This window comes from Poecilia reticulata, linkage group LG22 (genome assembly GCF_000633615.1).
Source record: "Poecilia reticulata strain Guanapo linkage group LG22, Guppy_female_1.0+MT, whole genome shotgun sequence".
In the NCBI taxonomy this organism is placed as follows: domain Eukaryota; kingdom Metazoa; phylum Chordata; class Actinopteri; order Cyprinodontiformes; family Poeciliidae; genus Poecilia; species Poecilia reticulata.
Genome location: NC_024352.1, coordinates 6,864,431 through 6,880,840, shown reverse-complemented (window position 1 = coordinate 6,880,840; position 16,410 = coordinate 6,864,431). Strand labels below are relative to the sequence as shown.

The 16,410-nt window shown below is 39.2% G+C and overlaps 1 protein-coding gene across 5 annotated transcripts; it reads left to right on the top strand.

The window, feature by feature from the left end:
* Positions 1-363: 363 nt before the first annotated feature.
* LOC103458433 (serine/threonine-protein kinase PAK 2-like) lies at positions 364-16,149 on the top strand. 5 transcript variants are annotated; one of them, XM_008399242.2, is made up of 16 exons: positions 364-466; positions 558-631; positions 6,916-7,104; positions 7,209-7,315; positions 9,817-9,964; positions 10,060-10,076; positions 10,164-10,274; positions 10,406-10,508; positions 10,674-10,737; positions 11,750-11,798; positions 11,989-12,101; positions 12,181-12,298; positions 13,128-13,227; positions 13,346-13,542; positions 14,104-14,241; positions 14,791-16,149. In XM_008399242.2, the coding sequence occupies exons 3-16, from the start codon at positions 6,933-6,935 to the stop codon at positions 14,875-14,877; spliced, it is 1,524 nt and encodes a 507-aa protein (XP_008397464.1). In that variant the 5' UTR covers positions 364-466; positions 558-631; positions 6,916-6,932; the 3' UTR covers positions 14,878-16,149. The 5 variants fall into 5 exon arrangements, with proteins under 5 accessions (XP_008397464.1, XP_017157846.1, XP_017157845.1 ...); XM_017302357.1 differs by lacking the exon at positions 558-631 and having other exon boundaries at positions 389-466; XM_017302356.1 differs by lacking the exon at positions 364-466 and having other exon boundaries at positions 485-631.
* The last annotated feature ends 261 nt before the right edge of the window (positions 16,150-16,410 follow it).

Sequence of the window (16,410 nt, the reverse complement as noted above, 5' to 3'; positions counted from 1 at the left end):
TAATATAGACAGCATGTGTGAGTAGAAATAAATTTGATTTTTGTATTGTCTTAACAAATCAGTAGACGTATTTACATAAAAATTAACAATTTAGTTTAAGAAAATAAAAAAATACACTTTATATTTAAAGCACTTCTACATTGCTGTCAAACTAAACATTTAAAACATATTTATATTTTGATGATGTGATATTTATGCTAAATTGAGGGAAGTCATGTTATCGTCAGAATCCTTTTAATTGTGAAAATATTTTCCACATATTTTTTCTTCCCGTGGTTGTTCCCGCGAACAAAATTTTGAGTGCTACGGAAGCCGCGAGGTAATGAGTTGCCAGTGTGCGCCTGCGCCGTTTCGCTTCCTCTCAGCCCGGTTCCTCCCCAGACTGAGCAACAGAAAAGGGGGAAAAAACTCAGCTGGGAGCTCCCGGCGAAACACACACAACTCGGGAGCAGTGTGTCAGAAGACGGTATTACTTTTTGTTTTTGCTTTGCTCATGTTGGAATATTTTATTTCAGCATTTTAGCTTCATAATTGAACTTTATTTAAACTAAAACTAGGGTGGGACTGGACGGAGATACGAGTGTTTAGCCTCATTGAATTGAATGCCTACTTCTCAGGCCGACTGGTGCGGGTATGTAAAATCTATCCCCTTCTTGTCATTTGTTGTTTCTGCAACACTGCAGAGAGAGTATTTTTGTTTTCTAATATGAAGGTATTTATTCCATACATATAAAACAAAACGAAACAAAGCTTAGTAGAGCATCCAGGGCTGTCAATGTGAGTCTGACGTCAGTAATTGCACACAACCCAGCCTCGTTTTAATTAAAACAACCCAAAAAGTTTCTCTTCATTTTACAATGCGAAGATAATTTTCTTAAGACAAATTTGTGTTATGTGACTTTCCAAGTGTAGTACCATGTAACGTGTAAATATGTTATACAGTGTAATGTTACCATTGGGGAGTACCACGTTACTCTTTCTACAGTGACAGTGCTGCTCTTGGACTGTACTAGAGGCAAAAGAAGAGTAACAATGCTACACTTGGACAATCTAATAATTGAACAATGTAATCACTCAATAAGATCAGAAATATCAAACCTGAAGTAAATAGAATTGAAGTTTACTATTATTTTAAGAATAACAGGCATACGTTGTTCATCTCTCTATTGAAATAATAGTAAACTATTCATGTGTGATTTCATGTCATTCATACTTCTGATCTTAACAAAAAGAAACTGGAGCTAGGTGGGACCTGCTGCCAACATAGTAATGCATCATGCCTAAATCTGTATCTGTGATTTTTCCTTTTAGACTTTTAGCCCTAACCAGTGATCTGCTCAACAAACCAAAATAGCGTACACACCTTGACTGTGTGTCCCGAAGTCACGTTTCTACCTGCTTCACACTCCCTGATTGTCAGATTTATGATTTTTCAGCCCTCAAAATATTGACAGAGGGATGAGGCAGCTGTTTGAATAACAGGATAAGGTATGCAGCTGCACTCTGAGTTTATGCTTCACTTGTAACCAGAGCAGTGCGGTGAAAAGCATTGACAAAGTTCACGTGAACCCTACACCGCACCGTATGCTTTATTATCTGGCCATGAGGATGAGGTGGTTTTGTGCTCGTTAATTAGCGAGGGTGGAAGTGAGCAGTGTGTCAGCTCCAGGACTCCTTTCAGGAAGTCCTCCTCTGAATATCCTTTTATAGAAGTCGAACACAAAAGGCTTGTTGTCCACTTCCTGTAAACAGCTTGGCGGCTGTGTTTGCAGCTCTCTGGTTGGTCGGCCCGGATCCTGTGACTCTCTGGGGCTCGGGGGAGTTCCAGGATGAGGAAGTGGGCTTCCCTTGACGGCTGCCAGGCACGGGGAATAGAAAGTACTCTAGATGCACAGAGAGGGTGGAAAATAGGGAACAGAAATTATGAAAGGGCAGAGGGATGTAACTGATTGTGAGGCACACGCACGAAAAGAGCTTCTGTAAACTGAGAACAGACGGGGAATGGAGCCAGAGGTTTTACTGGCTGTCGAGAATTGAGAGTAAAGATGAAACAATCAAAAGCCTTGGATGTGCAAATGCCAGAGTTTAAAAAAAAATGTTAACATGAATGGAGCTGAAATTTTGACTCGATTTGCAAAAAGCACACCAACCATGTTTGCTTTTTGTATGAATGTCTTTTATCAACTTCTATTTTAAACACTAAGTTGATAACATCACCAAGTTAGTTCTCCAAATGTTATTTTTTATAAAATTGTAAATACTATGACTTCTGGTTTGTTTGAAGTCTTACAATAGTTATATTACAAGATGTGACACTGTCACGTGTGTCCCATTTTTTAATGTCCGACCGTTCATTCGTCCGTCTGTCATCTTCCACTGACTCAGTCGGTTCTGGTACACTGACTGCATCACCGTAAACGCAGTACCAATTGACCTCCCTACCTCCTGCTCCATTTTTCCCATCTTTAACATTTATTAATGTGTATTTACTCAACATGCAGAGTCAAAGATTTTAGATATTTTATATTTAAATACCCCAAAACATTAGCTATCGCAAACCCTTGAATCAAACTCTCGCCCACGCTCTTGTTAGAAGATAGATGTGAATAGTTTTTGAAATGTTAAATGTATTTCTTACACGGCTGATCATTACATCTATTGTTTCTAGTTTTCCACTACTAGGCTAGCAGACATAATACCAGAAATAATTTCATCAAATTTCCCACAATCTCTCAGTTTTTCTCAAAGATCAGGAAGTCTCTCAGATCAGCCTCTTGTTTTTTTAAAAAGGTCACACTTGATAGTTGAATTGGTGACATATGCTTTTAAAACAGACAAGCAAAGTCTGATTAACACTTGCAAAATGATCAAATATTGCAAGGAAACTAACCAATGAGATTACAGGATGAAACCAAAGCAAAAACAAGGAAAGATTGTAAAACAAAAAAGGCTCCAGAAATGTATTGAAAATAGACAGTAGATATAAACAATAAGCATGAAAATCAATTGCAAGGATGAAAGCGAAATACAAAGAGAATAATCATAAAGATAAGCTAATATTATGAACAAAGCAGTTTGATAGCAAGAGTTGAAATGCTGCAACCAGTTTAGAGGAAATAGAGAAAAGTGTGAGCACTTTGTAAGAGTATCATGGGCTGAAAGTAGAAATATGTCTCCTTTGTTGATAAAAGCAAATCATATTAAGAAAAAGAACGTTAAACCTAAATTTTCTGACATGATGCAGGTATTAAAACAGTCGTAGAACCTCACGCTGCTTGAGTCTGCACCTGTCCGTCCTTATAAAAGTCTCGTTACTTAACTCTCCGACCCTACCTGGAAGCTATATAAAAATCTTCAGCTGCTCATTATGGAGCCTCACTTGACTTGAGGAATGTGTGTTTCGAGCTGTTTCTGTGATGGACAGACATGCATGAGGCTACAGTGTGTGGTGTGTGTGTGTTTTGGTAAGGCAAAGTGTGAACACACCCTCCTCCAAAAAAATCGCCGCAGCCCTGCAGCTATGGAATTCCGACTCAGGAATAACATGTCCCAACCTGGCCGCCTGCACCCAACAATCAGCGCCCCACGCACTCGTACGGCCACTGGAGGCTCACGTTAGGTCTTTCAACTGGGTATAATTTTATCTTGCCTGGACAAGAAGGTGCTTGCCCCCGTGTAAGTAAGCCGAGGAATGAAGCAGCCTGCAAAGACCTGCCCTGATTGGGGTGAAAAAGAGAGGAAGAGTGGAAGCGAGAGAGCAAAGTAAGTATACGAGTGTTGAAGAAAGAAGTGCGCACATTCAACTGGGACACAACGCTTCATTCATTGTTTGCTATATCCTCTGTAGGACACAGAGGAGGCTGCAAACAGGTGAGTGCTTGACGGCTTAGACCATAAACGGAGCAAACTGAGTGAGTCGTTTTGTGCAAGAGGTCTGTGGTGGGTTTAGATGATCTACAATGGAAAAGGTATTTATAGGCAGCTGATTTAGTCTTGCTGCTCAGGATAAAGACCAGGACACGAGTTCAGCCAACTGGTTCTGAAATGTCTCAGAGAACAAATCAATGTATTCCTGAACAGAAATTATTTCTGAAGTTTTTTTTCAGCTTGTGAATTATTTCCCCAAGTTGTTCCACGTGCAACTGATCGATTGTGCATGCTGTTTATCGTTGTAAAGAATTGAGTCTAGATTCAGACAGAGTGGTAGAGTTTGGTTTCGTATAAAACATCTGAAGTGGGTGAGGTGTGCAAAGAACCTGCAGAAGGAGGTTTTGTGTGTGGAGTAGAGGTCATACCCACCCGAGCAACGTTTGTCACTTTTGTTCCTTTGCGAGCTCTGTCATTGGCGGTCAGACGCATGAAGTAAGGAAACCTTTGTTTGCTTCCTGTTTCCTGTCTGTGATGTCACCCGGAGTGCAGCTTGTAGCTCACACTTGATCGAACCGCTTGCTCTGCAAGACTGGATGAGGTGCTTTTGAGGTTGTTTTTTTTTTTTTTTTAAGCGTGTGCGTCTGAGTGGATGAGGTTGCCTGCAATCTCAGTTTTTACCATATTAGGGTAGCAGAGGGAAGTCAATCATGGCTCCCAAAGGACTTTTACACTCATACTGTGTGCATTAGTTTTATCAGTACTGGCAAATGTAAAATTGCTTGGAAAATCTGTATGAAAATTTTAATTAGATTTAACTCTGTCAGCTAAAGTGCATTGTGGTGTTTCAACCGAATCACCACTCAGTCATCTGAACAAAAGCAAAAGATATATGAACTAAACATTGACCAAAAGTTTCTTGTATTGATGAAATTATTATTCATCACCAATGGTGAACGTTTTAGTTTGCAGATGGGATAAAAAAAACTCCTCCCCAAATTTGCCTTTCAGTTTTTAGAAAGATACTTGGAAAAAAATCTGCACTGCAGAAGCTTTTAAGGGGCCATATTAGGTAAAAATCCTTTTGTTTTTTTTTTGAAGGTTTACATCATGTTATAATGTTATTTCCTCATCAAAACATACCTGGAGTGTTGCTTTGCTTCCTTCGTGCATGTGGTCTTGGTTGCCATGGGAGATTAAATGCGCCTGGGTTCACCAAGCGCCCTCTTCGAGACACTGCTCCTCTTCGGAGCTGCAATTTCCAAGTTTCCGAGCTTTCGCCTCACAGAGCAGCCCTACCCTGCGACTCCCCCACTCAGCTCCTTCAGACTAGCCAGCAACAATTGGCAAACACCTGGTGGAAGTGCACATCTGCTGAGCACATCATACGAGCTACTTTTCAATGAAACGCTGGTAAAAACGTTGTTAAAGGGTTAATAGAGGAGCAACGTTGATGACTTCCTGAAGGCGAAGGCCAATTTCAAGGCGTTAAATCGCTTCTTTTAAATCATATTTGATTTCACATTAACTGAAGGCCACATAGTTACTTGATTGCGCTATAAAATTGTTCTATGTGGCTGGAAAACGCATAATACTGTCCCTTTAATATTTTTGCAGGCCTGTTCCCCAGTACGCAGCCACACATTTTCTGTTCCCACTTAAGCCTTGCAGAGTCTACCTGTCTGCAGCCGTCAATTAGTGGTGTGTGAAGTAAGCTCTCAACAGGTTGCTATGTAAGGACTCTGGAAACACAGAGACACACAACTTTGTTCAAACTCACTCAGACGCAGTTAAGATTGGCTAATTGACGTACATGTATTTTGGAAACCAGAGTGCCTGAAAACCAATCCACCCACATAGAGAACATCTTAAAGCAGAAACTACTGAGCCAGTCTTCAGGAAAATCAAACGGGAATGAAAAAAGCCCCGGCCCCTTCCTCACCTGACTAAAGCGATACCGATAGCTTGTGGGTTTCTATTAAACATGACACTTTGGAGGAAGGTGTGAGTGCAGCTTTTTTAGCAGCAGCAGCCGGTTGGTTGCGGTTGCTGTCCATAAATGAAAGCTGTGAATGACCAGATCAAGAAACTTCAACACATAATAGATAGAAAGTTCAAGAACATTAGTGGATTTTTTGAAAAATGTTCTAATCTTAGTGCTGCAATCACCCTCCCACTCCTGTTGCTGCACAGTCAGATGACTGAATAAAGGGTTCGCCACTTTTCAAAGACAAATTGACCTGTTTGAAAATGTTTCTAAAGGATAGTTATAGTGTGATGACTAAAGGACTGCTGCTTGTCTGGAGTGATATAAAAACTAAATGTCACAACTACAGCTGACTTTTCGCTGGTGCTTATATTATATTTTCGAAAAAGTAAATCAATGCTATTGATTTGTTAATCTAACTGTATTGATTAATATATGTCAGCATTTGGATTAATTGTTTTCTTTTTTTCAAATAAGAGTAATAAAACCATGCTGTACATTTAGCTTTAAACTGAATAAAGCTGTGGTCATTTTACTAAATGTTATATTGTGAGAACCTCATATTGGGGGCTTGTAGCTACAGAGGTAAACTTTTATTTTACATGAGCGTTCACACCACTTCACTGTCTGACACTCTTCTGCACACACTCCCCTCTCTCTCGCTCGCTCGCTTTCTCGCTCGCTCTCTCTCTCTTGCCTTCTTTCCTTCCTCATTCATTTGCGACTTCGAACGAGACTCGGCACGCTACTTTATTCACTCAGCGTTGCTTCCTGCTCACACTCTGCTCCCTTCATACCAGCTTTCACCTCCATTTACAGCATGGACGGACTGGATAAATCTCTGTGAGTTCTCGCCTTTGATTTCTGTCTGTTTTTACTGGTTTGCAGCTGTCTTTCTGTAGCAGTGGGGGCTGGTGTGCAACAGTTGGCTTTAGCATTGTGAAACATGACCGAAAAACAGGAAGCTGTGAGCTCTGGGGTTTTTTTTCTCTCTTTTTTTGACGCTCAGTGAGCCTTTTGCATGGATCCTACATTTGTTGCTTCTCTTTCTGACGCTGCAGGTTGTACGTAGGTGTAGATGTGTGACAGCGGAGTGTGTGAGGACAAGCCCCCCGCTCCCCCTGTCAGGATGAGTAGCCAAGGAGGAGGAGCCAAGGACCCCCAGTCGGCCAATCACAACTCTCGGCCGCTGCCTTCTGCCCCAGAAGAGAAGAAGGCCAGGAACAAAATCATCTCCATGTTTGATAAAGGTCAGATTATCGCAGCATATCTCCATGCATTAAAGACTTTATGTAACAGTTAGTTAAAAGGTGGAAGAGGGGGTGAAGAATGACCTCTGACCTCATCCCTGCAGGATCTAAGAAGAAGGATAAGGACAAAGACAGGCCTGAAATCTCTTCCCCGTCAGACTTTGAACACACCATCCATGTTGGTTTTGATTCTGTCACTGGTGAATTCACTGTAAGTGTTTTATGGCTCATTACAATAACATGCAAATGTATTCACACCCCTTGGACTGTTTCTCAGTTTACTTTATTACAACCACAAACTTCAACATATTTTTATTAGGAACCTATAGAAACTTTGTCTTTGAAAGGAAGGAAAAAAGACAGTTTTGTGTGACAAAGTTAAAGCGAGGGAAGCTTAATATCGACACAATTTAACAGCACTCTTTTTCTGGGGATGAACAAAAGATTCACCCCATTCTTGTTCATGGGAAAACTCTGGATTTTTCACACAAAAATGACATTTTCCCCTCAATGTGAATGCAGAGTGTCTTTGTTTACACACCTTCAGGCGATAGGAAGTTCATCAAGTAGCACATTTACGGGACATTTTTGAAGTGTTTGTGGAGAGCCATATTGGTGAAGTGGGTTCCTGTTGCTGCCTTTGGCATTACCTTATATTTAGAATAATATATAAACTTAAAGCTCAAGCGCAGCAGTCAAAACTAACAGATTAAACTGAAAGGAGGCCGAGGAAAGATGCGTAGCGAATCTGTCAAAACTTTTCAAAAAATAAAAATCTAAAAAGTGTGGCTTGCTTTTTGATTAACATCTCCTTACTCTGGTATCCTTTCACCAAATCCACTTCTACCAACACCTTCAGCAGACGTCTGGTTAGCACAACCTATTTGTTTGTAAGTTAATGGGGGAAGTTGGTATGGCAAAAATATCATCAAAATTTTAGTACAGTCTCTCCTTGTAAAAGCGCAACTATTACAGTGAAATCTTAACCCAGAATTTAGGTAAAAATACATTTTGAAGTTTAGAATAAGCACACGTGAACCATCCATTGTCCTGAGCTAGCAGCTACAGGATCTTTACTATTTGCAGAGCATAAATGATCATTGATATGAAAGGATACAATTATTTTAAGAAGTAATCCTTTGATCAAAACCATCCACTTAAGTGTGTAACTAAGTCCTCTCCGACCTGCGTTACCATGGTGATTCTGCAGTGTTGTTATGACTTTGTCTATAATTTATTTGTGGATGCAGGAAATAAAAGCTGTAAAATAGGAACCGTTTGGTTTCTTGTTCTGTGATATATTTTGGATTTCATTGTGACATTATTGGCATTAAGTCTGATTTAAATGCTCATGTTCTCCTTTAGTATCAACTCAGTTGTGGTTCTGGTTCTGTCTCATGCTTAACCTCACTCTTCTGTCTCACTTTGATTATAAAGCTTAATGTTTATTTTTCATAGTATAGTTCCTTTATTTATGTGACTTATGAACTTCTTAATTTATGTGATGAATAATTAGTTTTATTTAGCTCCTCTTCTTCTTATTTTTTTCCCAACAAGATGGTCACACAAAAGCAAGTTAAAGTTAGATTACTTTCGTTTTCAGTGATTTAACCGTTTCCACACCCCCAGTCAACATCTAATCTCTTAAAATCAGCCTTGTGTGTTACAGATATTGTCATTAATTTCCGTGTAAATGTGAACTGCAGCTGCAATTTCGCTTTTGAAATTTTTGAAAATTTGTGGCCAGTCAGTTTTACAGTCAGTTTTTGTAAAAAAAAAAAAAAAAAGATATTTGTATAATTATGTAAAAACTACTACTATTACTGCATTTAAAAAAAAAGAAACATTATGCTCTCCTTTTTTAAAACATTAAGCAAAATGTTCAGAACATTGCTGTGGTATGTTGTGACACAGAGGCCCAATTTCTCTCAGCCACATTTTAAAATGGGAAAGACTGGAGAACATGCCGTTTAACTATGGCAGACATGTGTTTGTTTCATAAATCACAAAGTGGTTTAACTCATCTAAATTTATCCATCTGCAGCTGGATCAGGCAAAACCTTGAGAAAAAAGACAACAAAATTTAAAACAAAAACTACTAAAATTATATATTTTAAACAGAAAAGCAACTATTATTACTGCTACTGTAGCATAATTCAACATATTGATTGTTGTAGTGAACATAAGATTATATACAGCTTTTTTCTTTGAGATGATATTTGTTGTAAATCGATGCTACATAAATAAACTGAACTGAATATTTATGTTATTTTGATTTTGATCAAAAATGAGAAACAGAGGCTCGTCATACTTTAATCTTGGTTTCACTGTGGTGCTCTTAAGTTTTTATCTTAAAAGGTTGTTTTTTTTTTTTTAACATTTGAGCAACTTTAAAGGTTTAAAGTGTATCTCTAAGGGGAGATGGAGTCAAGATTGCAGAGAACTTGATCTCTTCTTGATAACGTCTCAGGGGAAGTCCCTTGAATTTCCTGCTAGAATTGAGACCGGCCTTATTTAGATCTAAACTTTATGATTTAGTCTTAAACTTTAAAAACTTAAAGTTAAATCGGCCTCATAACCCATCACGTTATGTAACTGATCACTTGTGATTCGGAGTCGTGGGCTGTTTTATCGCTGTGTTACGATGTGTTTTTATCTTTAAAGAGGAGGCACAGATCAGTAAACGCTTTGCCTCCATGTTTGCGTGTGCAGGGAATGCCGGAGCAGTGGGCCCGGCTCCTTCAGAACTCCAACATCAGTCCGTCGGAGCAGAAACAGAACCCACAGGCGGTCCTCGACGTTCTCAAGTTCTACGACTCCACCAGCGGAAAACAGAAGTACATGGATGTTCCTACTTCAGGTCAGTTTCCCATCTTTACAGCAAACAACTTGCAGACTAGTTTTGTAGCTGTGCTTTAAACTTTTCTTCCCCCCTCCCCCTTTTCCCTCCTTCAGGTAAAGATTCTCAGTTGGTAAGTAGCATTTTTCATTAATTTAACAAAGTAATTCATTTTCCCTGAGCTTCATTTTGTTTTGTTTGTATTTTGTTACTGTTGCAGCCGGGCAAGAAAGATATGACTACTTCTCCGTTAGCCAGAGACGGCGACGACGACGAGGACGACGATACACCGCCTCCAGTCGTGGCGCCACGGCCAGCGCACACAAAATCCGTGAGCATGATTTGGTTATAGATGATCCTACTTTTATGATTATTAACCTGAAATAACTAGAACTTGGTCCCACAATTCACAGTTCCTTTAAAACGACGTAAATCTACTTTTTCCTGCTTGTTTTTTTAAAGATGTACACAAGGCCGGCCCAAGAAACGGAAAGTCCCAAGGCAGCTGACCAACAGAAAGCGAAGGGAGGCAAGATGACTGATGAAGAAATAATGGAAAAGCTAAGTAAGTTTAACACACACACACACACACACACACACACACACACACACACACACACACACACACACACACACACACACACACACTTAAAATTCAGACATATTAAAAAAAAACACCTGCATCTGTTTCTGCCTACTTACTACCTTTTTTGTCTTTGTGACATTTTAGGAAGTATCGTCAGTGTCGGAGACCCTAAAAAGAAATATACTCGCTACGAAAAGATCGGCCAGGGGTGAGTCAGGATTTAAGCTGAAAACACACAAAGAAAATGTCAAAACTTTGAAAGAAGATGTCTATCAAAGAGGAAGTCATACACAGTTTCAGACGGAGAGTTACATAAACTCATCTAACGCATAAATATCATGTTATTTTTGGCTTTTTAGCAATGAATTTGAGCTGCTCTTATTCCAGGATATAAAGACTAGAATTCAATTTATTTAGCATGTTCAGGAGGAACACAAGAACAAATACTCAAGCCTGTTATGAACTTGAGATCGCTAAAACAGTAGAGCCACTTTAATGCAGACGGAGAAGGTCGTTTGTAATCCCCCTACTCAAAATTCACAGCTGCTCACACCAACAATTTGTAGTCAGACGTGACAAAAATTGGACTATTTGGTCACAATAAGAAGAAGTTAGTAGTTTTTCCTTGAATCAACAGCTGGATGGTTTGAAACGTCAACAGAAGTGACAGTTGCAGCAGAATGATAATTAAAAATGCACATCAACACCTGCTGGGAATGGAAAACGCAGGCTAACATTATCTGAGGATTTATGGACAAAACTCAGGACTGTGACAGTAAGTCCTAGAGGTATGTTTGAGCAGTTTAACTTTGTTCAAACATACCTCTAGAGTCACACTAGAAGATGTTGATGGCTACAGAAAATGTGTAGCTTTCCTGCATCCTTATCATCTCAGTTTTACTGAGAGTGTATGTACTTATTTGAGCATGAAATATATTTTCTATTTTACTGAATGAAAGATAGCCCACAATAAATTCAAACCTGTGCACCTATACTTTAATTAATTAATTAATTAATTAATTAATTAATTAATTAATTAATTAAGGTTGGATAGTCTGTCCTCATTGAAAATACAGCTCAAATGATTCATCAAAAGGTCAAAATTGACAGCATTGATATCTATGATGAGTAGATTTAAACCTCTGACTGGATCTGTACGCCAAATGAGACAAAACCAACTGGAGACTTTTGACTTACACTTTGATTTCTTTTTCTTTCAGGGCCTCTGGTACAGTTTACACAGCCATAGATGTTGCTACAGGACAAGAGGTTAGCTTGTCCAATCTTATCTCGGCCCAAACAAAAACTTTCTTGATTTTCTCCTCTGCTTCTGATTCTTTATTTGACTTTTTCAAGGAGCAACTCTGTAAAAAGAAACGTTGGGATCAGCAATTGTCTGATTTGAAACCAGACGCCGAACGCTAATCTACTAACGTTTACTAAACGCTGTGATTTGCAGGTGGCCATCAAGCAGATCAACCTGCAGAAGCAGCCAAAGAAAGAGCTTATCATCAATGAAATCCTGGTCATGAAAGAGCTGAAGAACCCCAACATTGTCAACTTCGTAGACAGGTAACACTTGCTATGAAGTGTGAGTGAACACGGAGCGCTCGGTTTGCAGCACCAAGCTTTGCTTTGACTTTCTGTGCAGTTTCCTGGTCGGGGACGAGCTTTACGTGGTGATGGAGTATCTGGCCGGCGGCTCTCTAACGGACGTTGTGACGGAGACGTGCATGGACGAGGCTCAGATCGCTGCCGTCTGCAGAGAGGTAACGCTCGACGCGCACCGATAAGAGAACCTGCATGAAACTTGTCAAAACAGGGGTAATTTAGATGGCAGAAAACAGGCTCACATGCTTATCTGGGAAGTTTTACTCCTGCACTGCATTTTTCAGATTGTTTTGAGAGACGCTGCTCTGCAAAAGTACTCATAACCACTTTTTTTTTCATGTTACAACCACAAACCTCAATGTGACCTATTGTGATTTTTTTCTTTTTGTGATTTATGGTTTAAAATTTTTTTTAATTTTTTTTATATATATATATACAAACCTAAAAAGTGCGGTGTGCATTTGAATTGAACCCCTCTTACTCCAGTTGACGTATCATTAGCCACAAGACAGATAAGGGAGAAAACAAGCATGTGGAAGAAGGTGCTCTGGACTGATGAGAAAATCAATTTCTTTGCCCTGCCTGCAAAATGCCAGGGATAGCTTACACTAAAACTGCCTGAAGGCAAAAGTTTAGATAGATTTATTCATGTTTGAGTGGACCAGTCAAAGTCCACAGTTAAGATTCTGTGGCAAGAATCTTAACTGTGGATATCATCCATTCCATATGAGTGAGTTTTGCCATTTTTCACTAGTAGATGTGCAGAATTGTTAAAAAAGTACCCAAAACTTCCAGTTCTCAATATGCACCACCTTGTGTTGGCCTATCTATTGCATAAAATCCTCCCAAAAAACACTGAACGTTCTAGTTGTAACATCACAAAATATGGGGAAATTCAAGTGGTGTTGATACTTTTGCAAGGCGCTGCGTTTGTAAGCGCTGTACGTTTGGCAACTCGCTTCATTTCCTCACTCTTTCTCTGCTCAGGTCCTTCAGGCTTTGGAGTTTCTTCACGCCAACCAGGTCATCCACAGAGACATCAAGAGCGACAACGTACTTCTCGGGATGGACGGATCAGTCAAACTCAGTAAGGAAGGATCTGTTCATCCGCAGTCGCAGACTGAAAAGCTCATTTATGTCGAGTACAATCAGAAATCCCCGTCATAAATCCGTGGACCTCAACTCACTTTTTTGTGTTTCTGCAGCCGACTTCGGCTTTTGCGCTCAGATCACCCCGGAGCAGAGCAAGCGCAGCACCATGGTGGGAACGCCGTACTGGATGGCTCCAGAGGTGGTGACCAGGAAGGCTTACGGACCCAAAGTGGACATTTGGTCTCTGGGGATCATGGCCATAGAAATGGTGGAGGGGGAGCCTCCATATCTCAATGAGAATCCTCTCAGGGTGGGTGCAGACCACAAGGACAAATAATCAGTCGGTTGTTCAAGATTAAACTTTCTATTTACCTGTCAGTGTGTGTAAGCATTTAAAAAGCCCCACAGCATGTTCCTGCCACTACAATCAATTATGTGTAAATGCAGAGTCAAAATATTTGCATTCTTTACAAGATGCTGATACTCGAGGAGATATCTCTGAAATGAATGATTGGATATAATTCACAGTTAATGAACCCAAATCATCAATGCTTTTAGGATTTTTTCTTTAGTTTTTCTTCTTATCACAGAGACTTTTCCACATCTGCTAAATCTAAGAACTTTTCTCTTGCGCCCCCATGTGGCTGACAGTTGAGTGCGTGAGTTTAATGGCTCAACATAAAAAAAAAAGACGTAAAGCTTCCAGCATGGACTTAGTCATTTCTGTTAACATCTGGAGCATAAATGTCAATTATAAATAGAAAGTATTTTTAGAAGTTTTAGTTGGATAATCTGGTATAAATGTAAAAATGCACTGTTAAAAAAAATATAATGTTATATTTTCTAAGCGCTCCTTTGCTCTTTTCTCCAGGCGTTGTATCTAATCGCCACCAACGGGACTCCTGAGCTGCAGAACCCAGAGAAGTTGACTCCCATCTTCAGGTCCTTCCTGTCCAGCTCTCTGGAGATGGACGTGGAAAAACGAGGGTCCGGCAAAGAGTTGCTGCAGGTAAAACAAAAGTTCTTTATTTTAGTCGTCTTTAATGCTCGCGACAGTTTAATACTATGCATTTCAGGTATGTAGGAGAATCCGTTCTTATGGTTTTTAGCCTCTTTATAAAAAAATAAAGTGTGGTTTTCTCCAACCACAGGAACTCGATGAGGAGCAATAAATCTCATTTGCTTAATTCAAAGACATGACATGAGTCAGGATGTTTGTGGCAGACTGTTAACGTTGTTTATGTTTAACCAGTTCCTGAACTGAATGGCAAATAAAATAGTGTTTAGTGATTTCACATTGGCATATCAGGCTGTTAAAAGTGCGTTCTCCTGCAAATATTGCCTCCTAATTGTTTATTTGTGACATAAAATTGAATATGTACTGTAGATTAATTAGAAATTAGTCCAAGACGACATCTTTAACAAGATTTCAGTCTGAACTGATAAATATAAAAATGACTTTTAGCAGGAGAAACTCACCAAATCTTGAAAACTGAACAGTTTGAGTATATATTATCATTATTTCATATGAGTTAATTGCTTGCATCCATTTCTCTAGCATCCCTTCCTGAAGCAGGCGAAACCTCTGTCCAGTCTAACTCCTCTCATCCTGGCAGCCAAGGAGGCAATGAAGAGCAATCGCTAACCCTCCGCCTTGATTTCAGAGACTTTAAAACAAATACGGACCACCAACTGTCTCCCAGCGGTCCATGTGTGTGGTCATGAGAAGTCTACCGATGTTTTGTTTTTCCAGTCATCATAAAATGCTGCTCCACTTTCCTCGTGTTTCTGGACTGATGATCTACTAATTTCCCATTTGTGCCTTGCTCCGAAGCCGCGCGAAGCCAAAGGAAGTTCCCTGTTAGTTGCCTTGTGTTTCTTGAAGCATGTCCAAAATACAACATCGGTTCGGCTTGAGAGACATATTAAGAATTTCATCGTACAAATGGAGCGCTACTAAAATCCACTTAATTATGCAGGACAAGTTTGATCCAAGACAGTGTTTATTGGGGAACATTCAGAATTCTGTTATTTGGTCCCTCCAGCTACTTTTGGTGGTGATCCGTGGTTACATGATGAGATCTGAATGAAATTTTAAACATCTGCTGTGCTGGGGCCCAGAATGGGACAGTGTTCTCTTTGTGCAGTGGAAAAAACCACGTCAGTGTCCTTCCTGTAACCCTAAATGTCAGTACAACTGAGTAATTCCATTACTTTATGCGGACACAATCTATGCAATCTCATCTGAATGCAGGTTATTTTTTAAAAACAGTTTTTTAATTATTATTATTCTGCAAAGCCTTAAAGCCAAATGTGTTTCTTAGTATGATTGTTCTTCTGCATGTTTATCTTCTTTGCTGTTCATCACCTGATATTTGTACAACACAATTATCATCTGTAGTATATTAAATGTTACACTGGAGGAGTTTTTTTATATATATATTGTCTGTATATTATGTAATGTCTTGTATTTTTAACAACTGATAATATATATTGTTCTAGCTAACAGCATGGGACAGTTTTAAATTGATATTCAGGAAATCTGTGTTCTGGTTCAGTTCAATTCAGAAGTACGCTACTGACCCCAAAGAGAAATTAAATGTTGTTGTAACTCGTATTAATTCAAGATTCTTTAAAGATTTATTGTAGATGGTGAGAAGGACTTCATGTAGCAGTCTGTATAACAGTGAATTTGGAGGAGCCTCTGACTGAAGACACTCTGTTTATCGACGTTATTCGCCTACCGTACTTTAAATTTTCAATTTATCAGAGAACCAATTGGAAAATCAATAATCCAACTATGTTTCACATCTATGACCAAAAGGTAGAATTTTGTGATTCATGAATTAAGCAACGTTTGGCCATAAATAAAATCCCAAGAGTTGTTAAATTATTAATAAACTTGGAACTGAAGGGATTTGTGTCTCATTAATTAATTAATCTCAGAACTGGACCTTATGCAAAAAGACAGATGAAGTCATGATATGTTGAAATAGAGGCAGAGTGAGAATATGATTCAATTTAAAGAGTAATGTACGCGCTGTAAATAGCAGACACAGTAGATCTAGACAGGAATGTTTAGGGAGTAAATGTCTGGAATCTGATTTTCAGTCATTACAGATTTAAGAGGACATCTGCTACATAAAATGTAATCTGCATATAAATGCATTCCACCATA